The sequence below is a fragment of the Scyliorhinus torazame genome, chromosome 6 (assembly GCF_047496885.1).
Source record: "Scyliorhinus torazame isolate Kashiwa2021f chromosome 6, sScyTor2.1, whole genome shotgun sequence".
Taxonomy (NCBI): Eukaryota; Metazoa; Chordata; class Chondrichthyes; order Carcharhiniformes; family Scyliorhinidae; genus Scyliorhinus; species Scyliorhinus torazame.
The window spans coordinates 56563034-56587914 of NC_092712.1; the positions used below are offsets into that span (position 1 = coordinate 56563034).

At 49.6% G+C, this 24881-nt stretch overlaps 1 protein-coding gene across 2 annotated transcripts in view; it reads right to left on the minus strand.

The window, feature by feature from the left end:
* Positions 1-1614: 1614 nt before the first annotated feature.
* The window catches only part of ptprn2 (protein tyrosine phosphatase receptor type N2), a 1583832-nt gene continuing 1560565 nt past the window's right edge, over positions 1615-24881 (minus strand). For both annotated transcript variants that reach the window (XM_072508225.1, XM_072508226.1), the window contains exon 23: positions 1615-3917. In XM_072508225.1, the coding sequence (XP_072364326.1) occupies positions 3846-3917 (72 nt within the window). In that variant the 3' untranslated portion in view covers positions 1615-3845. The remainder of the gene's footprint in view (positions 3918-24881) is intronic.

Genomic DNA, 24881 nt, shown 5'->3' on the forward strand with positions numbered 1-24881 from the left:
GCTGCTGCATTAAACACTTTTTCTTGAGGCAGCAGGTGTTAGGGAAGGGTAAGTGAAAACGCAGTGATCGTTCATTGTATTGCCTGGACTGCTCTTAGGTTTTCAGGCATTGGTGACTGATATGCGTCTTTGAGGGCAGCACGGTGGCGCAGTGGGTTAGCCCTGCAGCCTCAGGGCGCCGAGGTCCCAGGTTCGATCCCGGCTCTGGGTCACTGTCCGTGTGGAGTTTGCATATTCTCCCCGTGTTTGCGTGGGTTACGCCCCCACAACCCAAAAGATGTGCAGGCTAGGTGAATTGGCCACGCTAAATTGCCCCTTAATTGAAAAAAATGAATTGGGTACTCTAAATTTATTTTTAAAAAAGAGATATGGGTCTATGATGGGGGTGTCTGATGGGGGGCTGTAATGGGAGGGTCTGATGGGAGTGACTAATGGGGTGGCTGACAGGGTGGGTGATGGAGGGGGGAGGATCCCCCTCATCCATGACTGCTGTGGGGGGGGGGTTAAGCCATTATTCCCATGGGGAGGTAGGATGTCCTTAATTGTCAGTGGGGTGGCAGGATTTATGTTGTGCTGTGGGGAGGGGGGCCTTCCGATGGACCTTGTGGGGCACCTCAGTTATACACTGACCCACTTGACCATCATGTCATGGTCACGTTTGGGAAAATGTGCACCAAAGCCTGCCTAAGTTAATTTTCCACTGTGGGGATCAGTGCATAATCGGGGGGGGGGGGGGGGGGGGTGAATCGGGCTTCCGGCCTATTCAATATATTGAAATGGATGCAAATCACCAATGTTCATCTTCCCACCGATGCAGGACAGGTAGCACGCTGAGGTCGGTGGAGAAGGATCGGACCATCAGCAGGTGGCAAACCCATTTTTGGGGGGATGCTCTGTTCTACATCCGATCGCTTCGTCGGATAATTGAGAATCGACCCCCCCCCCCCCCCCCCCCCCCAATCACTGCCAATGGGGATTCCCACTGAAAACACTCCATGCTTCAGGGAAGCCTGTGGGAGTGAGGGTGCTGCCGACGGGATCAGAGAATCCCGCCGGCGTGAACGTCTGGAGAATTCCAGACAAAATATGCCAAATTTTCAAACTGTCTCTGCTGGAACTTAAAAATGAGAATCCAGTCTCATGCATTAAATTGTGTAAAAGTTGACTGTATCCACAGTCAAGTATCCAAATGGTTTGTTTTAAAGTTCTGCATATTTGCTTCAAAATATTCAGGAAACAGTCGACTTTGGCATGTGAAAAGAAATGCCAAAGACAGAACATTGTCTTTCATTTCTGTTGTGCATTTTGTGTGTCCAGTTGATGAGACATGGGAATTATTATTGGTTTGCTGAAAAATGTTTTATCTCTCCAAGTTAAAATAAAAATACACCTCATTTTGAATGCTCCCTTTTCAAATGGAAAATGTGTTGGGATACCTGGTTGTGATGTGTTACTAAATTTTGAGCAAATGCTGTTCAATATTTAAGCCAAGTTATCGAAAGCGTGTGGTTCTGAGAGTGTTAAGTGCCCTGAGCGCGACCCAGCTACATAACTGTAGCTGCTCGTAAATAACTGATTCTTATCACAAATTCTCTCACCGTGAAGCAAATAAAATTAGGAAATAATACCGAATATTTATTGGTTGAAAGGATCAGTAAGAGGCGAACATTAGGCTACTTTTGAAGACTTGACAGAACAGAACTCACAAGCAATTCTGATCAGAGTGCTGTCTTTGTGAAGCTAAAACAATTAAAATATATTCTTAAAGAGGCATATATGAGATCAGTCTTACATAACTAGGACTATTTACAGACAAAGACTAATATATTCTGTGTCAACATCAAATTTGCAAGACCGTAGTCGTCAGAGTTGAATAAAATCAAACACTTAGGATTTTTCTACCTACATTGAAACTCAACCTGCAGTGGAAGAATGCTCAGGAAAAAACAGTTGAGATGGCTTCACCTTAAGTGGGACAGGACAGGATCTGGGTGTTCAGTAAGGACACAATCAATGGCTGGGTGGGGGGGTCAGGATATCATTCTTCCCTTCTGGCACCACGTCGATTGCACTGTAGAGAAACAAAGGAGGCTGAATTCCCTTGGCGTCTCAAATGTAACCAACCTTGTGTCACAGCTCAGTGAAAGGGGATAGTCAAGCGTTCTGATGTCAGGAGTGGCTCACAGATGTAACCTAAGATGCCTTATGCTGCTCTTGCTCATGTGGTATTTGCTTTGTTTGGCCCTTGTTCCGCACCGGAACCAATTACTTATTTGTCGATGTACTGTGTACTTTTTCGCATTCACTGTAGCTATCTACTATTTTTTGTCTACTGTGTACGTGCTGTGTACGTTTCCTTGGCCGCAGAAAAATACTTGCCCCTGTACTTCGGTACATGTGACAATATATCAAATCAATCAATCATGGCACCTTCAGTTTACCTTAATGGTGCACCTAAACTTAGACCTCAGTACTTCTAACTGCCCTACTACGGTTCTTCACACTAACCTCTCAGATTCTGATTGCTGGCTTGCTCCCAGTGTTAATGCTGATTTATGGACACTTTTTTTGCAATGGACTGGTTCTGCCCACCAAGACCTGAGTTGGATTGTCCAAGCCATTTTCACTTAAGTTTAACCAGGATAGACACTATTAACATACCAGCTTAGGTTGGATTCAAATCCAGAATTTCAGGCCTAGTGATATAATTTTATATAATTCCAATAATTTCCAAGTGTCTCCTACCAAACACCATGGGCAGAATTCCTCGTCAGTTCACAACAGCGTGATTCTCCACCACAGTAAATGGGAGATTTGGCGGAGCATCAAAATCTCCATCCTCGGCAGCAGTAGTGGGGTGGACCCGCAACAGAGAAGCCAAGCCATGACTAACCATAGAAACCCGACAGTGCAGAAGGAAGTTATTCAGACCCTCTGAAAGAGCATCCTACCTAGGCCCACTCCCCTGCCCTATCCCTGTATTCCCACCTAACCTACACATCTTTGGGCACTAAGAGACAATTTAGCATGGCCAATCCACCTAACCTGCACATCATTGGACTGTGGGAGGAATCCGGAGCACCTGGAGGAAACCCACGCAGACACAGGGAGAATGTGGAAACTCCACACAGACAGTCACCCGAGGTCGGAATTGAACGTGGGTCCCTGGCATTGTCAGGCAGCAGTGCTAACGACTGTGCCACCATGCCGCCCCGTCGAAAGGGAACATATGATGACAACCACACTACACAGGAACAGTGTGGAAGTCACACTGCTGCTGTGAAATGCCAGACATGGTCACAACAGCATTTAGGAGCAGTGGAGGTGGAATCAAGTCTATTAGAAAAAACTGACAGCTAATTCCTGGAATAGAATTAATATACTGTAGAATTAATACTGAAAGGCCTTTCTATACCTCCATTCCAATATTGAAATTAATGAAAAACAAAAATTTATGCTTTTAAGATGTTGATTATACGAGGTACTCAGTTCTGCTGTGTTTCTGGGTTATAGAACATGGAACATAGTACAACCCAGTACAGGCCCTTCGACCCACGATGTTATCTCCTCTGAGTGATTTGTATCCAGTTCTGTCCAGTCCCAAAAAAGCTCTGTGACTGTACAAATACTTCTCATCTAATCTTTATTTCTTCCTACCTTGAAACCGTTCAGAGTTTTTTGTTGAGCTAGGAATTGCACCAATTACAGATGTTGAAGGGACACATTTTCTAAAGCCGTTAAAATAAAGGTTACACAGCCAAGATCAGATCACGTTTTCTACAACATTCATGGAGACCGGCACGATTAAAGTGTGTTGGAACCACGATGGGTCTCTGGTTGTCTTTTCATTGCGGCAGTGCCTTTAGGATAGCGTTCACCTCTTCGGCTACTGCTGTCAACGCAAACTCAAATTGCTCCTGCAGAAGATAAACAAGCACAGTTAGAACAAATTGTCATGTGTCATGTGTGTTGCACGAGTTTAAATAGGTTAATAACATTATTGTTTAAATCCATAAACCCATCAAGAGTCCATGGGAATCCAACTTTTTCATCTCCACTCCTCTTTTGAAGGCGATGGCTCTTGCCCGGGTCGGCTTTGAGCAACCTCTTGGTGCCTCGTCCAAATGTGTGACTGCCAGCCATGACTGTAAGGAGGATAATCAACCATCAATGACACTATAAGCCAGCATGATCCGGTCCCCATATAAATGCTTCCATGAGCTGAGAATCAAGGCTGGTACTGCCCATGATGAGGGGCTTGAGTATAGAGGAGGATGTGGAGGCTTTAGAGAGGGTGCAGAAGAGATTTACCAGGATGTTGCCTGTTATGGAGGACATTAGTCATGATGAGGTTGAAATTTTGGGCCCCACACCTCAGGAAGGACATACTGGCACTGGAGCGGGTCCAGCGGAGATTCACACGGATGATCCCAGGAATGGTAGGCCTAACATACGATGAACGTCTGAGGATCCTGGGATTATATTCATTGGAGTTTAGGAGGTTGAGGGGAGATCTAATAGAAACTTACAAGATAATGAATGGCTTAGATAGGGTGGATGTAGGGAAGTTGTTTCCATTAGCAGGGGAGACTAGGACCCGGGGGCACAGCCTTAGAATAAAAGGGAGTCACATCTGCAGAAAGTGCACCCAACTGCAGCTCCTCACAGACCGCATGGTTCGGTTGGAGCAGCAATTGGATGCACTTAGGAGCATGCAGGTGGCGGAAAGCGTCATAGATCGCAGTTATGTAAGTGTGGTCACACCCAAGGTGCAGGCAGAGAAATGGGTGACCACCAGAAAGGGCAGGCAGTCAGTGCAGGAATCCCCTGTGGTTGTCCCCCTCTCGAACAGATATACCCCTTTGGATACTGTCGGGGGGGATAGCCTATCAGGGGAAAACAGCAGCAGCCAGAGCAGTGGCACCACGGCTGGCTCTGATGTTCAGAAGGGAGGGTCAAAGCGCAGAAGAGTAATAGTTATAGGGGACTCTATAGTCAGGGGAACAGATAGGCGCTTCTGTGGACGTGAAAGAGACTCCAGGATGGTATGTTGCCTCCCTGGTGCCAGGGTCCAGGATGTCTCCGAACGGGTAGAGGGAATCCTGAAGGGGGAGGGCAAACAGGTAGAGGTCATTGTACATATTGGTACTAACGACATAGGCAGGAAGGGGCATGAGGTCCTGCAGCAGGAGTTCAGGGAGCTAGGCAGAAAGTTAAAAGACAGGACCTCGAGGGTTGTAATCTCGGGATTACTCCCTGTGCCACGTGCCAGTGAGGCTAGAAATTGGAAGATAGAGCAGACAAACACGTGGCTAAACAGCTGGTGTAGGAGGGAGGGTTTCTGTTATCTGGACCACTGGGAGCTCTTCCGGGGCAGGTGTGACCTGTATAAGATGGACGGGTTGCATCTAAACCGGAGAGGCATAAATATCCTGGCCGCGAGATTTGCTAGTGTCACACGGGAGGGTTTAAACTAGTATGGCAGGGGGGTGGGCACGGGAGCAATAGGTCAGAAGGTGAGAGGGTTGAGGGAGAACTAGGGAATAGGGACAGTGTGGCTCTGAGGCAGAGCAGACGGGGAGAAGTTGCTGAACACAGCGGGTCTGGTGGCCTGAAGTGCATATGTTTTAATGCAAGGAGCATTACGGGTAAGGCAGATGAACTTAGAGCTTGGATTACTACTTGGAACTATGATGTTGTTGCCATTACAGAGACCTGGTTGAGGGAAGGGCAGGATTGGCAGCTAAACGTTCCAGGATTTAGATGTTTCAGGCGGGATAGAGGGGGATGTAAAAGGGGAGGCGGAGTTGCGCTACTTGTTCAGGAGAGTATCACAGCTATACAGCGAGAGGACACCTCAGAGGGCAGTGAGGCTATATGGGTAGAGATCAGGAATAAGAAGGGTGCAGTCACAATGTTGGGGGTATACTACAGGCCTCCCAACAGCCAGCGGGAGATAGAGGAGCAGATAGGTAGACAGATTTTGGAAAAGAGTAAAAACAACAGGGTTGTGGTGATGGGAGACTTCAACTTCCCCAATATTGACTGGGACTCACTTAGTGCCAGGGGCTTAGACGGGGCAGAGTTTGTAAGGAGCATCCAGGAGGGCTTCTTAAAACAATATGTAAACAGTCCAACTAGGGAAGAGGCGGTACTGGACCTGGTATTGGGGAATGAGCCCGGCCAGGTGGTAGATGTTTCAGTAGGGGAGCATTTCGGTAACAGTGACCACAATTCAGTAAGTTTTAAAGTACTGGTGGACAAGGATAAGAGTGGTCCGAGGATGAATGTGCTAAATTGGGGGAAGGCTAATTATAACAATATTAGGCGGGAACTGAAGAACATAGATTGGGGGCGGATGTTTGAGGGCAAATCAACATCTGACATGTGGGAGGCTTTCAAGTGTCAGTTGATAGGAATACAGGACAGGCATGTTCCTGTGAGGAAGAAAGATAAATACGGCAATTTTCGGGAACCTTGGATGACGAATGATAGTGTAGGCCTCGTCAAAAAGAAAAAGGAGGCATTTGTCAGGGCTAAAAGGCTGGGAACAGACGAAGCCTGTGTGGCATATAAGGAAAGTAGGAAGGAACTTAAGCAGGGAGTCAGGAGGGCTAGAAGGGGTCATGAAAAGTCATTGGCAAATAGGGTTAAGGAAAATCCCAAGGCTTTTTACACTTACATAAAAAGCAAGAGGGTAGCCAGGGAAAGGGTTGGCCCACTGAAGGATAGGCAAGGGAATCTATGTGTGGAGCCAGAGGAAATGGGCGAGGTACTAAATGAATACTTTGCATCAGTATTCACCAAAGAGAAGGAATTGGTAGATGTTAAGTCTGGAGAAGAGGGTGTAGATAGCCTGGGTCACATTGTGATCCAAAAAGACGAGGTGTTGGGTGTCTTAAAAAATATTAAGGTAGATAAGTCCCCAGGGCCGGATGGGATCTACCCCAGAATACTGAAGGAGGCTGGAGAGGAAATTGCTGAGGCCTTGACAGAAATCTTTGGATCCTCGCTGTCTTCAGGGGATGTCCCGGAGGACTGGAGAATAGCCAATGTTGTTCCTCTGTTTAAGAAGGGTGGCAGGGATAATCCCGGGAACTACAGGCCGGTGAGCCTTACTTCAGTGGTAGGGAAATTACTGGAGAGAATTCTTCGAGACAGGATCTACTCCCATTTGGAAGCAAATGGACGTATTAGTGAGAGGCAGCACGGTTTTGTGAAGGGGAGGTCGTGTCTCACTAACTTGATAGAGTTTTTCGAGGAGGTCACTAAGATGATTGATGCAGGTAGGGCAGTAGATGTTGTCTATATGGACTTCAGTAAGGCCTTTGACAAGGTCCCTCATGGTAGACTAGTACAAAAGGTAAAGTCACACGGGATCAGGGGTGAGCTGGCAAGGTGGATACAGAACTGGCTAGGCCATAGAAGGCAGAGGGTAGCAATGGAGGGATGCTTTTCTAATTGGAGGGCTGTGACCAGTGGTGTTCCACAGGGATCAGTGCTGGGACCTTTGCTCTTTGTAGTATATATAAATGATTTGGAGGAAAATGTAACTGGTCTGATTAGTAAGTTTGCAGACGACACAAAGGTTGGTGGAATTGCGGATAGCGATGAGGACTGTCTGAGGATACAGCAGGATTTAGATTGTCTGGAGACTTGGGCGGAGAGATGGCAGATGGAGTTTAACCTGGACAAATGTGAGGTAATGCATTTTGGAAGGGCTAATGCAGGTAGGGAATATACAGTGAATGGTAGAACCCTCAAGAGTATTGAAAGTCAAAGAGATCTAGGAGTACAGGTCCACAGATCACTGAAAGGGGCTACACAGGTGGAGAAGGTAGTCAAGAAGGCATACGGCATGCTTGCCTTCATTGGCCGGGGCATTGAGTATAAGAATTGGCAAGTCATGTTGCAGCTGTATAGAACCTTAGTTAGGCCACACTTGGAGTATAGTGTTCAATTCTGGTCGCCACACTACCAGAAGGATGTGGAGGCTTTAGAGAGGGTGCAGAAGAGATTTACCAGAATGTTGCCTGGTATGGAGGGCATAAGCTATGAGGAGCGATTGAATAAACTCGGTTTGTTCTCACTGGAACGAAGGAGGTTGAGGGGCGACCTGATAGAGGTATACAAAATTATGAGGGGCATAGACAGAGTGGATAGTCAGAGGCTTTTCCCCAGGGTAGAGGGGTCAATTACTAGGGGGCATAGGTTTAAGGTGAGAGGGGCAAAGTTTAGAGTAGATGTACGAGGCAAGTTTTTTACGCAGAGGGTAGTGGGTGCCTGGAACTCACTACCGGAGGAGGTAGTGGAGGCAGGGACGATAGGGACATTTAAGGGGCATCTTGACAAATATATGAATAGGATGGGAATAGAAGGATACGGACCCAGGGAGTGTAGAAGATTGTAGCTTAGTCGGGCAGTATGGTCGGCACGGGCTTGGAGGGCCGAAGGGCCTGTTCCTGTGCTGTACATTTCTTTGTTCTTTGTTCTTTGTTCTTTAGAACAGAGATGAGGAGAAATTTCTTCAGCCAGAGAGTGGTGGGTCTGTGGAATTCATTACCACAGAGGGCGGTGGAGGCCGGGACGTTGAGTGTCTTTAAGACAGAAGTTGATAAATTCTTGATTTCTCGAGGAATTAAGGGCTATGGAGAGAGAGCGGGTAAATGGAGTTGAAATCAGCCATGATTGAATGGCGGAGTGGACTCGATGGGCCGAATGGCCTTACTTCCGCTCCTATGTCTTATGGTCTTATGAATAAACTCGGTTTGTTCTCACTGGAACGAAGGAGGTTGAGGGGCGACCTGATAGAGGTCTACAATATTATGAGGGGCATAAACAGAGTGGATAGTCAGAGACTTTTTCCCAGGGTAGAAGGGTCAATTACTAGGGGGCATAGGTTTAAGGTGTGAGGGGCAAGGTTTAGAGGAGATGTACAAGGCAAGTGTTTTACACAGAGGGTAGTGCGTGTCCAGAACTCGCTGCCGGTGGAGGTGGTGGAAGCAGGGACGATAGTGACGTTTAAGGGGCATCTTGACAAATACATGAATAGGATGGGAATAGAGGGATACGGACCCCGGAAGTGTAGAAGATTTTAGTTCAGACGGGCAGCATGGTCGGCGCAGGCTTGGAGGGCCGAAGGGCCTGTTCCTGTGCTGTACTTTCCTTTGTTCTTTGTTGAGAAGCCAGTGGTATTAAAGTTAAAGATGGCATAGATTTACAATGTGCGTAATGGGGCTCCTACTCCTTGATGGCAGCTCTGGCCTACAGGTTGCAGGTGGGTCAAAATATTAAAGTGACACCAATGCAGTGGTAAGTCAGCGTGATTAACAGTCCAACTTACCACCCTGTTCTTGTGTATATGGGGAGTTGTGAACATGAAAATCGCACCATTGTGTTCTTTTTTTTAAACTTTCATTCCCTCTTTCAATATGGGGTGTACTTTTATTTTATGTCAGAACCTTTCCATTCTCACCTGTTTGACATGGTACATCCTGCATTCTTGCTTGCATCATCATTCGTTCCCAGACCCTCCCTCTCATTTTGTCCATTATACAGTCTAATCACAAGCCTATTGTAAACCGCAACTTGCATTTTAGCTCGGAGTCGAATTCTGAGTGCGGGGGGAGGCAATGCTTTGAAATTAGGAAACATGGAAGAGGTGTCCCCAATTACCTTGAGGTTAATTACCTTTGTTGATCTCTGCCCTCAGGCAGCCTGATCCATGGTCATATTGAATGGTGGAGGGTGTGTGAATCAGTGAGGGGCTGAATTTCGTACTCCATAGAATCGCTACAGAGCAGAAGGAGGCAATTTGGCCCATCGAGGCTGTGCTGACCCTCATAAAGAGCACTCTGCCTAGGCCAACTCCCCTGCCCAATCCCTGTGTCCTAACCTGCACATCTTTGGACACTAAAGGGCAATTTGGCATGGCCAATCCACTCACCCCTAACCTGCACATCCTTGGACTGTGCGAGGAAAACGGAGCACCCAGAGGAAACCCACGCAGACAAGGGGGAGAATGTGCAAACTCCACACGGTCACCCAAGGTCGGAATCAAACCCAGGTCCCTGGCGCTGTGAGGCAGCAGTGCTAACCACTGTGCCACCATTTTCTAGTTCTTCTGATCTTATGATGGATAGGTTGGATAGGTGAGGAAGCCTGCAGAGCAAGGATACAGCCAAGGAGATCAAATAGGTGACGGGAGTGGAAGAGATCGCGGTGTTGGTTTTTTTGCGTGTATTTCTTGGGATGTATGTGCGTCCTTGAGGTGTGTATGCATGTGTTTTTCAGTGTGTGTATGTCTCGGTGTATGTATGTCTATGTGTGTGTCTCAGTGTGTGTGTGATGCGGTGTGTGTGTGTCTCAGTGTGTGCGTGTCTCGGTGTGTGTGTGTCTCAATGTGTGTGTGTCTAAATGTGTGTTTGCCTCGATGTGTGTCTCAATGTGTGTTTTTATGACTCAGTCTGTTTACCTTCGTGTGTGTGTGTCTCAGCGTGTGTGTGTCTCAGCGTGTGTGTGTCTCAGTGTGTGTGTGTGTCTTGGTGTGTGTCTGTGTGTCAGTGTGTGTGTCTCAGCATGTGTGTCTCGGCGTGTGTTTCAGTGTGTGTGTCTGTGTGTGTGTGTGTCTCAGCGTGTGTGTGTCTCAGCATGTGTGTGTCTCAGCATGTGTGTGTCTCAGCGCGTGTGGGTCTCAGCGTTTGTGTTTCTGTGTGTGTCTCTGTGTGTGTGTGTGTCACAGTGCCTGTGTGTTTCAGTGTGTGTGTGTGTCTCAGTATGTGTCTCAGCATGTGTGTCTCAGTGCGTGTGTGTGTGTCTGATGTGCCATCAATGATCACAAGACGAGTAGTGAACGTAACTGAGGTTTTAATAAACTAAACAGAAAGCCTCCTGGCCTCTGATCCCAAACTGGGTCAGAGGCGGAGACCAGCCACCTTTATACCGAGCCCGAGGGGAGGCGGAGCCATCGGGCAGTGGTTTACCACATTACATGTAATACAGTAGCCGTTTACCACAATACACATATATACTACAGTGGTTTACCACATTCACCCCCTGTTAAAAAAAAGAGTCCAGCCAGGGTGAAGTGGACTTAAAGATCAAGTCTGTCGGGGGCCTTGACCTTCCGCCGTGATCGCCTCAGTCCCGGCTGTGGTGTGGGCACCGGTGTCGAGACCTGCGTGTCCGGGAGCGTGTTGTCCTCTTCTTCACCCAGTAGTTGAGTCGGTGGAGGGGGGGGGGGGGGGTGTATGGGCAGGGGTGATGGTGATGGTCGCTGGTGGGCATGCGGGTGCCGGATCTTGAAGTAGCTGGGTAGAGGTGGAGGGAGATGGTGTAGGATCGGGGGCGGTGGTGATGGTCGCTGGGGAACCTGCAGGTGCCAAATCCCCGAGAAAGACTGTGTCCTGTCACCCGTCCTGATGTGCCACGTGGGCATATTGTGGATTGGCATGGAGGAGCAGGACCTTGACGAGGGGGTCTGATATATGACTCCTCGCATGCTTCCGGAGAAGGACGGGCCCTGGGACTGTCAGCCAGGACAGGTCGAGACCCCGGGGAAGGCAAACATACGTTCATGGGGGGTCTCATTGGTGGCAGTGCACAGGAGCGACCGGATAGAGTGGAGCGCATCGGGGAGGACCTCCTGCCAGCGAGGAGACATCTAGACCGTAGGGCCAGGAGGACGGCCTTCCAGACTCCACCTGTCCGTTGCCCCGGGGGTTGTAGCTGGTGCTCCTGCTGGAGGCGATGCCCTTGCTAAGCAGGAACTGACGCAACTCATCGCTCATAAAGGAGGAACCCCGATCACTGTGGATGTAGGTGGAGAACCCGAACAGGGTGAAAAGACTGTGCAGGGCCTTGATGACGGTGGCAGAGGTCATGTCAGAGCAGGGGATGGCAAAGAGGAATCTTGAGTATTCGTCAACAATGTTGAGGAAGTACACGTTACGGTCAGTGGAGGGGAGGGGCCCTTTGAAGTCGATGCTGAGGCGCTCAAAGGGGCGAGAGGCCTTTACCAGGTGCGCCCTGTCTGGCCGATAGAAGTGCGGTTTGCACTCCGCGCAGACCTGGCAGTCCCTGGTCACGGTCCTGACCTCCGCGATGGAGTAAGGCAGGTTGCGAGCCTTGATAAAGTGGAAAAACCGGGTGGCCCCTGGGTGACAGAGGTCACTGTGGAGGGCCCGAAGTCGGTCTACTTGTGCGCTGGCACGTGTACCGCGGGATAGGGCATCTGGGAGCTCATTGAGCTTCCCAGGTCGATACAAGATATCATAATTATAGGTGGAGAGTTTGATCCTCCGTCCCAGAATCTTGTCGTTCTTGATCTTGCCCCGCTGTGTATTGTTAAACATGAAGCAACCGACCGTTGGTCAGTGAGGAGAGTGAATCGCCTGCTGGCCAGGTAATGCCTCCAATGTCGCACAGCTTCTACTATGGCTTGGGCTTCCTTTTCGACGGAGGAGTGTCGAATTTCGGAGGCATGGAGAAGAAAGCCACGGGCCTGCACGCCTGGTTGAGGGTAACAGCCACAGCAAAGTCCGACGCATCGCTCTCCACCTGGAACGGAATGGACCCGTCCACAGCGTGCATCGTGGCTTTGGCAATTTCTGCCTTGATGCGTTTGAAGGCCAGGCGGGCCTCAACCATCAGGGGAAAAATGGTGGATTTAATAAGTGGACGCATAATTGGGGACCCACTGGGCATAGTAGGAGAAGAAACTCTTCAGGGCCTTGGGGCAGTGGGGGAGTGGAAGTTCCAGGAGGGGGCGCATGCGGTCGGGATCGGGCCCTAGGACTCCGTTTTCTACAATGTAGCCAAGGATGGCTAAGCGGGTTGTGCGGAAAACGCATTTTTCCTTATTGTAGGTGAGGTTCAGGAGTTTACCGGTGTGGAGGAAGTGCCGGAGGTTTTCGTCATGGTCCTGCTGGTCATGGCCGCAGGTGGTGACATTATCTAAGTACGGGAACGTGGCCCGCAGCCCGTACTGGTCAATTATTCGGTCCATTTCTCGTTGGCAGACCGAGACCCTATTGGTGACGCCAAAGGGGACCCTGAGGAAGTGGTGGAGACGGCCATCTGCCTCGCAGGCAGTGTATTGGCGGTCCTCCGGGCGGATAGGGAGCTGGTTGTACGCAGACTTCAAGTCAACTGTGGAGAAGACTCGATACTGCGCAATCTGGTTGACCATGTCAGATATGCAGGGGAGGGGCTACGCATCGAGCTGCGTGTACCCGTTTTTGGTCTGACTGTTGTTGATGACCATCCGGTGCTTCTCCCCAGTCTTGACGACCACCACTTGGGCTCTCCAGGGGCTGGTACTAACCTCAATGACCCCTTTTGGAGGAGTCACTGGACCTCCGACCTGATAAAGGCCTTGTCCCGGGCACTGTATCGTCTGCTCCTAGTAGCGACGGACTTACAGTCCGGGGTGAGGTTAGCGAAGAGTGAGGGTGGGGCAACCTTAAGGTCGCGAGGCTACAGACGGTGAGGGGGGACAGGGGTCCACCGAACTTTAAAGTAAGGCTTTGGAGGTGGCACTGAAAGTTGAGCCCCAGTAATAGGGCAGCGCAGACGTGGGGAAGGGTGTAGAGTTTAAAGTTAGTGTACTCTACGCCTTGAACAGTAAGGGTCGCGACACAGTACCCCCGGATTTCTACTGAATATGATCCGGAAGCCAGGGAGATTTTCTGGGTTGTGGGTAAGATTGGGAGGGAGCAGTGCCTTACCGTATCTGGGTGCATCAAGCTGTCTGTTCTCCCGGAGTCGAAAGGCAGGCCAGCTAGTGCCCGTTGATCCGGACGGTCATCGTAGATTTTGTGAGGTGATGAGGCCGGGACTGATCGAGCGTGATGGAGGCGAGCTTTGGAAGGTGATGGGTAGGCCGGTCGGAGGTAGCGGCGGCAGGCTTACGACCGGGTGAGCAGGGCTCCCGGGAGGCTACGGAGTGGTCCCAAGGTGGTGGCCCCCAAGGGTCGCGCGTGGGGGTGGCATCGGAGATGGCGTCAAAGATGGCGGCCCCCATGGATCGCGCGTGGCGGGCGAAATCGAAGATGGCAGCGCCCACGGGTCGCACATGGCGGTTGACACGGCAGCTGGGGGCGGCCCCGACAGGCAGCACTGCTGGGCCTAGGAGTTTTAGGGAGAGATCGGGCCTGGCAGGCTTTTGCAAAGTGGCTTTCCTCCCACACCCGTTGCAAGTTGCGTTCTGTGCAGGGCAGCGTTGTCTGGGATGCTTACCCTGACCGCAAAAGTAGCACTTCAGACTTCCGGCGTTGGCGGACTGCTGCACGGCACAGGCTTGCGACGCACTCGAGTCGGATGATGGCGGCGCCCAGAGGTTGCCGCGTGGTCGGAGGTGTAGGCCTCCATGTTCTGGAAGGCTACCTCCAGCGAGTTTCAGTGTGTGTGTCTGAGTGTCTGAGTGTGTGTGTGTCTGAGTGTGTGTGTCTCAGTGTATGTGTGTGTCTTGGTGTGTGCGTGTCTCAGTGTGTGTGTGTGTGTGTCTCAGCGTGTGTGTCTCAGTGTGTGTGTGTCTCAATGTGTGTGTGGCTCAGTGTGTGTGTTTCAGTGTGTGTGTCTCAGTGTGTGTGTGTCTGTGTGTCACAGTGCGTGTGTGTTTCAGTGTGTTTGTCTCAGTCTATGTGTGTGCCTTGGTGTGCGACTCAGTGTGTGACTGTCTCAGCGTGTGTGTCTCAGTGTGTATGTGTTTCGCAGTGCGTGTGTGTTTCAGTGTATTTGTCTCAGGTCTCTGTGTGTGTCTTAGTGTGTGACTCAGTGTGTGAGTGTCTCAGCATGTATGTGTCTCAGCGTGTATGTTTCAGTGTGTGTGTGTCTTACTGTATGTGTGTCTCAGTGTTTGTGTGTCTCAGTGTGTGTTTCTCAGCGTGTGTGTCCCAGTGTGTGCGTGTCTCAGCGTGTGTGTGTGTGTCACAGTGCCTGTGTCACAATGCGTGTGTCTGAGTGTGTATGTGTGTGTGTCTCAATGTGTGCGTGAGTATGCCTCAGTGTGTGTGTGTCTCAGTGTTTATGGTCTCAGTGTTAGTGTGCGTGTCTCAGAGTGTGTGTTTGTGTGTCTCAATGCGTGTGTGTCTTAGTGTGTGTATCTCAGCGTGGGTGTGTCACAGTGTATGTGTCACAATGTATGTGTCACAGTGCGTTTGTGTGTGTCAATGCGTGTGTGGGTGTCACAGTGTGTGTGTGTGTGTGTCACAGTGCGCGTGTGTCACAGTGCGTGTGTGTCACATTGCCTGTGTGTCTCAGTGTGTGTGTGTGTGTGTCTCAGCGTGAGTGCGTGTGTGTCTCAGCGTTTGTGTGTGCCAGTGTGTGTGCATCAGCGTGGGTGTGTGTCTCAGCATGTGTGTGTGTCTCAGCGTGCATGTGTCACAGTGCGTGTGTCATAGTGCGTGTGTGTCACAGTGCGTGTGTGTCTCAGTGTGTGTGTGTCTCAGTGTGTGTGTGTGTGCCTCAGTGTGTGTGTGTCTCAGTGTGTATGTGTCTCAGTGTGTGTGTCACAGTGTGTGTGTGTGTGTGTGTCACAGTGTGTGTGTCTCAGTGTGTGTGTCTCAGTCTGTGTGTGTGTGTCTCGGTGTGTCTGTGTCACAGTGTGTGTGTCACAGTGTGTGCGCGTGTGTGTCACAGTGTGTATGCAGGTGTGTCACAGTGTGTGTGTGTCACAGTGCATGTGTGTGTGTCACAGTGCATGTGTCTCAGTGTGTGTATGTGTGTCACAGTGTGTGTGCCTCAGTGTGTGTGTGTGTCACAGTGTGTGTGTCTCAGTGTGTGTGTCTCAGTGTGTGTCTCAGCGTGTGTGTGTCTCAGCGTGTGTGTGTCACGATGCGTGTGTATGTGTGTGTCACAGTGCGTGTGTGTCTCAGTGTGTGTGTGTGTGTGTCTCAGTGTGTGTGTGTCTCAGTGTGTATGTGTCTCAGCGTTTGTGTGTGTCAGTGTGTGTGTGTCACAGTGTGTGTGTCAGTGCGTGTGTGTGTGTCACAGTGCTTGTATGTCTCAGCATGTGTATGTCACAGTGCGTGTGTGTCTCAGTATGTGTGTGCCTCAGTGTGTGTGTCCCCCAGTGTGTGTGTGTCTCAGTGTGTGTGTGCCACAGTGCGTGTGTCTCAGTGTGTGTGTCTCAGTGTGTGTGTGTTACAGCGTGCGAGTTTCAGTGTGTGTGTGTCACAGTGCCTGTGTGTCTCAGTATGTGTGTCTCAGTGTGTGTGTCCCCCAGTGTGTGTGTGTCCAGTGTGTGTGTCTCAGTGTGTGTGTCACAGTGCGTGTGTGTCACAATGTGTGTGTAAGTGTGTTACAGTGCATGTGTGTCACAGTGTGTGTGTCTCACTGTGTGTGTCTCAGTGTGTGTGTGTGTCAGTGTGTGTGTGTCTCAGTGTGTATGTGTCTCAGTGTGTATGTGTCTCAGTGTGTGTGTCACAGTGCGTGTGTGTCTCAGTATGTGTGTGTGTCTCAGTGTGTGTGTGTCTCAGTGTGTATGTGTCTCAGACTGTGTGTCACAGTGCGTGTGTGTCTCAGTATGTGTGTCTCAGTGTGTCCCCCCCCAGTGTGTGTGTGTCCAGTGTGTGTGTCTCAGTGTGTGTGTCACAGTGCGTGTGTGTCACAGTGTGTGTGTATGTGTGTTACAGTGCATGTGTGTCACAGTGTGTGTGTGTCTCACTGTGTGTGTCTCAGTGTGTGCGTGTGTGTCTCAGTGTGTGTGTGTCTCAGTGTGTGTGTGTCTCAGTGTGTGTGTCACAGTGTGTGTGTGTCTCAGCATTTGTGTGTGTCAGTCTGTGTGTGTCTCGGTGTGTGTGTGTCACAGTGTGTGTGTGTCTCAGCATTTGTGTGTGTCAGTCTGTGTGTGTCTCGGTGTGTCTGTGTCACAGTGTGTGTGTCACAGTGTGTGTGCATGTGTGTCACAGTGCGTGTGTGTCACAGTGTGTGTGTGTGTGTGTGTGTGTCACAGTGTGTGTGTCATGGTGCATGTGTATGAGTGTGTCACAGTGTGTGTGTGTCACAGTGTGTGTGTCTCAGTGTTTGTGTGTCTCTGTGTGTGTCTCAGTGTATGTGTCTCAGCATGTGTGTGTCACGGTGCATGTGTATGTCACAGTGCATGTGTATGTCACAGTGTGTGTGTGTCACAGTGCGTGCGTGCTTCAGTGTGTGTGTCTCAGTGTGTGTGTGTCTCAGTGTGTGTCTGTCCCAGTGTGTGTGTGTCACAGTGTGTGTGTCTCAGTGTGTGTGTGTCTCAGTGTGTGTGTGTCTCAGTGTGTGTGCGTCTCTGTGTGTGTCCCAGTGTATGTGTCTCAGCGTGTGTGTGTCACAGTGCATGTGTATGTGTGTGTCACAGTGTGTGTGTGTCACAGTGCGTGTGTGCTTCAGTGTGTGTGTCTCAGTGTGTGTGCGTCTCAGTGTGTGTCTGTCCCAGTGTGTGCGTGTCTCAGTGTGTGTGTCTCAGTGTGTATGTGTCTCAGCGTTTGTGTGTGTCAGTGTGTGTGTCACAGTGTGGCTGTGTCACAGTGTGTCACAGTGCGTGGTGTGTGTGTGTCACAGTGCGTGTATGTCTCAGCATGTGCGTGTCACAGTGCGTGTGTGGCATTGTGTGTGTGTGTCACAGTGTGTGTATCTCAAATTGTGCGTGTCTCAATGGGTGTTTGTCTCAGTGTGCGTGTGTGTGTCACAGTGCGTGTGTGTCTCAGTATGTCACAGTGCATGTGTCTCAGTGTGTATGTGTGTCACAGTGTGTGTTTCAGTGTGTGTCTCAGTGCGTGTGTGTCTCAGTTTGTGTGTCTCAGTGTGTGTGTCTCAGTGTGTGTGTGTCACAGTGCGTGTATTTGTGTGTCACAGTGTGTGCCTCAGTGTGTGTGCGTCTCAGTGTGTATGTGTTTTTATTTATGTCTCAATGTGTGTGTGTCTCAGAGTGTGTGTCTCAGTGCGTGTGTGTCTCAGAGTGTGTGTGTCTCAGAGTGTGTGTCTCAGTCTGTGTGTGTCACAGTGCGTGTATGTGTGTCACAGTGCGTGTGTCTCAGTGTGTGTGTCTCAGTGTGTGTGTGTCACAGTGTGTGTGTGTCTCAGCGTTTGTGTGTGTCAGTGTGTGTGTGTGTGTCTCGGTGTGTGTGTGTCTCAGTGTGTGTGTGTCTCTGTGTGTGTCACAGTGTGTGTGTCTCGGTGTGTGTGTGTCTCAGTGTGTGTGTCTGTCTCTGTGTGTGTCTCAGTGTATGTGTCTAAGCGTGTGTGTGTCACGGTGCATGTGTGTGTCACAGTGCATGTGTATGTGTGTGTCACAGTGTGTGTGTGTCACAGTGCGTGCGTGCCTCAGTGTGTGTGTCTCAGTGTGTGTGTGCCTCAGTGTGGTAGTATGTATTGGGGGTCATGAGGGACTGGAAGCCCTAATGTCATTGGCTGACAGATCCCGGGTCCTGGTTGGCCGTTGACCTCATACTCCGCCCTGAAGGCGAAGTATAAGAGGCCGGTGCCTTCCCCCGCAGGCCAGTTTACTATCGGGCTGCTGGGGAACAGACACGCTTAATAAAGCCTCATCGACTTCACTCTTTTCGTCTCATGGAGTCTTTGTGCGCAGTGTGTGCGTGTCTCAGTGTGTGTGTCTCAGTGTATATGTGTCTCAGCATTTGTGTGTGTCAGTGTGTGTGTCACAGTGTGGCTGTGTCACAGTGTGTGTCACAGTGTGCGGTGTGTGTGTGTCACAGTGCGTGTATGTCTCAGCATGTGTGTGTCACAGTGCATGTGTGGCTGTGAGTGTGTGTGTGTGTCACAGTGTGTGTATCTCAAATTGTGTGTCTCAATGGGTGTTTGTCTCAGTGTGCGTGTGTGTGTCACAGTGCGTGTGTGTCTCAGTATGTCACAGTGCATGTGTCTCAGTGTGTATGTGTGTCACAGTGTGTGTTTCAGTGTGTGTCTCAGTGCGTGTGTGTCTCAGTTTGTGTGTCTCAGTGTGTGTGTCTCAGTGTGTGTGTGTCACAGTGCGTGTATTTGTGTGTCACAGTGCGTTCCTCAGTGTGTGTGCGTCTCAGTGTGTGTGCGTCTCAGTGTGTATGTGTTTTTATTTGTGTCTCAGTGTGTGTGTCTCAGTGTGTATGTGTCTCAGTGTGTGTGTGGCACAGTGTGTGTGTGCCACAGTGTGTGTGTGTGTCACCGTGTTTGTGTCTCAGTCTGTGTGTGTCACAGTGCGTGTATGTGTGTCACAGTGCGTGTGTCTCAGTGTGTGTGTGTCTCAGCGTTTGTGTGTGTCAGTGTGTGTGTGTCAGTGTGTGTGTGTGTGTCTCGGTGTGTGTGTCAATGTGAGTGTGTCACACTGTGTGTGTCACAGTGCATGAGTGCATGTCACAGTGTGTGTGTGTGTGTGTCACAGTGCGTGTGTCTCTCAATGTGTGTGTGTGTCATAGTGTGTGCGTGTTTCTCAGTGTGTGTTTGTCTCAGTTTGTGTCACAGTGCGTGTGTCTCAGTATGTGTGGCTCAGTGTGTGTGTCTCAGTGTGTGTGTGTGTCAGTGTGTGTGTGTGTCTCAGTGCGTGGTGTCTCAGTGTGTGTGTCACAGTGCGGCTCAGTGCGTGTTGTCTCAGTGTGTGTGTGTCTCAGTTTGTACGTGCGTCAGTGTGTGTGTTTCAGTGTGTGTGCATCTCAGTGTGTGTGTGTCACAGTGCATGTGTGTCTAAGTGTGTGTGTCTCAGTATGTGTGTCTCAGTGTGTGTCTCAGTGTGTGTGTGTCACAGTGCATGTGTGTCTCAGTATCTATGTGTCTCAGTGCGTGTCTCAGTGTGTGTGTCTCATTGTGTGTGTGTGTGTGTCTCAGTGTGTGTGTGTCTCAGTTTGTATGTGCGTCAGTGTGTGTGTTTCAGTGTGTGTGCATCTCAGTGTGTGTGTGTCACAGTGCATGTGTGTCTAAGTGTGTGTGTCTCAGTATGTGTGTCTCAGTGTGTGTCTCAGTGTGTGTGTGTGTGTCACAGTGCATGTGTGTCTCAGTATGTATGTGTCTCAGTGCGTGTCTCAGTGTGTGTGTCTCATTGTGTGTGTGTGTGTGTGTGTCACAGTGCGTGTGTCTCAGTGTGTGTGTGGCTCAGCATGTGTGTGTGTCTCAGCGTGTGTGTGTCTCAGCGTGTGTGTGGCTTAGCGTGTGTGTCTCAGCGTGTGTGTGTCACAGTGCTTGTCACAGTACATGTGTGTCTCAGTGTGTGCGTGTCTCAGTGTGTGTGTGTGTCTCAGTTTGTGTGTGTGTCACAGTGCGTGTGTCACAGTGTGTGTGTGTCTCAGTGTGTGTGTGTCTCAGCGTGTGTGTGTCTCAGTGTGTGTGTCTCAGTGTGTGTGTGTCACAGTGCATGTGTGTCACTGCATGTGTGTCTCAGTGTGTGTGTGTCTCAGTGTGTGTGTCTCAGTGTGTGTGTGTCTCAGTGTGTGTGTGTCTCAGTGTGTGTGTCACAGTGCGTGTGTGTGTCTCAGTGTGTGTGTGTGTCTCAGTGTGTGTGTGTGTCTCAGTTTGTGTGTGTGTCACAGTGCGTGTGTCACAGTGTGTGTGTGTCTCAGTGTGTGTGTCACAGTGTGTGTGTCTCAGTGTGTGTGTGTCTCAGCGTGTGTGTGTCTCAGTGTGTGTGTCTCAGTGTGTGTGTGTCTCAGCGTGTGTGTGTCTCAGTGTGTGTGTCTCAGTGTGTGTGTGTCACAGTGCATGTGTGTCACTGCATGTGTGTCTCAGTGTGTGTGTGTCTCAGTGTGTGTGTGTCTCAGTGTGTGTGTCACAGTGCGTGTGTGTGTCTCAGTGTGTGTGTGTGTCTCAGTGTGTGTGTGTGTCTCAGTTTGTGTGTGTGTCACAGTGCGTGTGTCACAGTGTGTGTGTGTCTCAGTGTGTGTGTCACAGTGTGTGTGTCTCAGTGTGTGTGTGTCTCAGCGTGTGTGTGTCTCAGTGTGTGTGTCTCAGTGTGTGTGTGTCACAGTGCATGTGTGTCACTGCATGTGTGTCTCAGTGTGTGTGTGTCTCAGTGTGTGTGTCTCAGTGTGTGTGTGTCTCAGTGTGTGTGTGTCTCAGTGTGTGTCACAGCGCGTGTGTGTGTCTCAGTGTGTGTGTGTGTCTCAGTGTGTGTGTGTGTCTCAGTGTGTGTGTGTCACAGTGTGTGTCTCAGTGTGTGTGTCTCAGTGTGTGCGTGTCACAGTGTGTGTATGTCTCAGTGTGTGTGTCACAGTGTGTGTATGTCTCAGTGAGTGTGTGTCACAGTGTGTGTGTCACAGTGTGTGCGTGTCACAGTGTGTGCGTGTCTCAGTGTGTGTGTCACAGTGTGTGTATGTCTCAGTGTGTGTGTGTGTCTCAGTGTGTGTGTGTGTGGCTCAGTGTGTGTGTGTGTGGCTCAGTGAGTGTGTGTGTGTCTCAGTGTGTGCGTGTCACAGTGTGTGTGTGTCTCAGTGTGTGTGTCTCTCACAGGGCATTTGTGTCTCAATATGCGTGTGTCTCAGTGTGTTTGTGTCTCAGTCTGTGTGTGTCTCAATATGCATGCGTCTCAGTGTGTGTGTCTCAATGTGTGTGTGTCGGTCTTTGTGTGCGTGTCGGTATGTACGTGCCTTAATGTGTGTGTGTCTCAGTGTGTGCGCGCGTCAGGGTGTGTGTGTGTCAGTATTGTGGTGTTCTTTGTGATTCTTGTTGTCAGGATGGATCTTGTAGTGTTCACAAAGACCACAGAAGCGAAGTTCATCAACAAAGCTAACATTTATTTACACTACTTGATTAAGCTCGACCACTTACTCCGAGAGTAAACAATAATCTAATAATCTACAATCTTCACTCAATTACACTAGTCTCTACACTCTATCTATAACTGCACTGTGTTCTCTATCACTGCTCTCTCTAGCTTTCCTCCAGCTCTCTCCCTGAAGTCTGTGAGCCAGTGTTTTATATAGTTCTGCATCTAGCTCTATCTAGTGGTTAATTATGATATGACATTAACCCTTTGTCTCCTGAACATTTCCTATAATGTCACAAGTATGTCGGTGTGTGTGTGTACATGATCACAGGGCTGGTGGGGGTGGGCCAATGTCCAATGATCCAATCGGATGTAGTCCCCGTCGGGGTTAGGTGGGTGTCAGAGGAAAGAGATGGCGGACGGAGCACATAGATTGCCGGGTGGCACTCAGGTTTTCTGGGTAGCCTGTGAAATCTGGACGAAAAACCCCCTCTCTTTGTGGCCCACAAGCAGTGCTGTAACCAAACTTCCCGCAAGGATTCAGCCCTTCACACCTTCTTCCATCTGACATAAGAATAGAATGACTGTGAAAGCAATACTCGCAGCCTCATCATAACATTTAGATGACCAGCACGACCCCCTCCCGCAAGTAGATTGGTGCCTGCCCCTCATCCTGGCTTTGTTAAAACTGGAAGTGATCTGCTTTAAGTCAGGTTCAGTTGCTGTTTCTGATTTTTGGAATATTAACCTCTGACCCAACCCCAATGCACCTATTTATGGCCGTTAAGATTCATCCCTGAGCCTAAAACTCCACTGTGGGATAAGGATGTGAGAGGTTGCTCTCGTCTCTGAGAGAGTGCCTGTGCTATACCACAGAATCCAAGAAAAATGTACATATAAATATTAGAGCAATGGGGGTAAAGGAGAAATTTAATAAAGGGTCCTAAATTATGAGGGGTTTTGACATAGCAAATAAGGAGAAACTTGTTTCCACATCCAGCAGGTTGGGCTACCGGGGGAGACGGGTTTAAAACAACTGGCAAAAAAGTAAAGGTGAGGAGAAATTCTGCCGCTCAGCATGACCTCGAGTGGCAACCGGCTGAAAGGGAGGTGGAAGCAGATTAAATAATAACTCCCAAAAGAGGAATCGGAAATCTACTTGAAAAAGAAAGAATTGCAAAGGCTTTCAACACTGGAGTGGGTCTAATTAGACTGTTCTTTCAGACCCTCTCGCTCGGGTACAATGAGACAAATGGCCTCCGTCTGGGTTGAGCGATTCTATTCCATACCCTGGGAGGCAGCCCTAACGACGAAGGAGGTCAGCGGAGATGGAGGGGGGGGGGGGGGGGGGGGGGGGGGGTGTGACCCCCGTTCGGACAAAGGTTCCAACTCCGGACGGCTGATTTTTTCTCTTTGGGCCTTCGTAGGCCTCTGGTGTCCTTCCAAAGTTAATGGGTTTTCGTTTCAGGTGCTTTTTGTTTTTAGGGATTGTGTGGTAAAGTGCTCATCGTTACACTCGCTGCTCAAGCACTCTCAAACGTGGTGCACCGGACTACTGAAGTCGGACTTTGCTTTTAGATCATCGGTAAATTTGACACATGTTTATCCAGAAGGTGATGATAACCGGCATGCTTAGTAAATGACGCTGGTGCCGCATCTAACCTTCTCGATGGCTACAGGACTTGCCATAATTGAAATTTCAAACCTGACTTTTAATCTACAGATTTGAATGACTTTGAAGGCCTTTTACTCCTTATTTATATTCAGTGATGCGAGTGCATGGTTTGCTTAGATCCATCCAAAAAAAACCTATCCAGAGAGAATCTCCCGCTGGTCTGTAATTAGATATTTATAATTCACCATGCATCTGAATAAATGAATTAGATTGTGTGAGAAGGCAGGTGGTTGCCTAGCAACAGTCAAAGCTAGTTTCTGCAGTCATTAGGATTCTTGAACCTGCGTAACATGACTCAAAGCATAAACTTGATGCTACACATTTGGTCAGCTCAATCTCATCCACCCAAGGGACGGCGTCCCTAGTTCTCCTTTGTGATCCGTTTGGTTTGGATAAAATCGCCAGCCAGATAATGCTCATGTGAGTGCATGAGAAAGTCACATCTCGGAATGAAGGCTTGCTGCATCCGATTTCCCTGCATTTCTTTTTCCTCCTCCTCTCTCCCCTGCTCCCCCTAAAGGGTGGGCTCCTTGTTGGGATACGGTTCCGTTGGTACCAGTGAACCCTCCAAGGCCAAATGCTCAATTGCCGATCTCCCCGCGTGGGCCTAGACAGACTATTTGACTGCGTGAGGGCCAGTGGTAATATCGTCACCAAACACCACTCCCAGTCTCACTCAGCCCTCACATGTTATTTATAGCAGGGGTCTCTGAGCTGCGATGAGGGTCGAAACACAACCTGATTTATTTTTGCCCTCCCCAACTCTGAGACTCTGGACAGGAAAAGAACTGGGGATTTCTGGTTCCTACCAATATAGAATCATAGAATTTACAGTGCAGAAGGAGGCCATTAAGCCCGCCGAGTCTGCACCGGCCCTTGGAAAGAGCACCCCACTTAAGCCCACGATTTCACCCTATCCCTGTAACCCAGTAACCCCACCCAACCTTTTTTTGGACACTAAGACCAATTTATCATGGCCAATCCATCTAACCTGCGCATCTTTGGACTGTGGGAAGAAACCGGAGCACCCGGAGGAAACCCACGCAGACACGGGGAGAAAGTGCAAACTCCACACAGTCACTCAAGCTGGGAATCGAAGCTGGGACCCTGGAGCTATGAAACAACTGTGCTAACCACTGTGCTACCGTATCTTCACCTACAGAGCCCCATGATAATAAAGGCCAGAATTTTAAAGGACCCATGCTGTGGGGGAAACTGGACAGATAGAGGGGTTAAAGTTGGGTGCCATGGCATCGCCTATCCACCCATCATGGGATTCTATCCATGGAAGGGATGATGTTGGGAAGTTCATTTTCCCATATATGGCCACTTAAGGTTCTCCTCCCACCAAGGTTGTATTATAGCCTTGGCAGCAAGTATGAATGCAATATGGTGAAGGCATCTTGTTTGTGGGCTGATTGAAAGTCACAGAATCACTACAGAATTACTATGGTGCAATTCAGCCCAATGAGACTGCACCTCTGAGAGAACGCCCTATCCAGGCCCACGCCCCCACCCTATCTCCATAACCCCACTTAA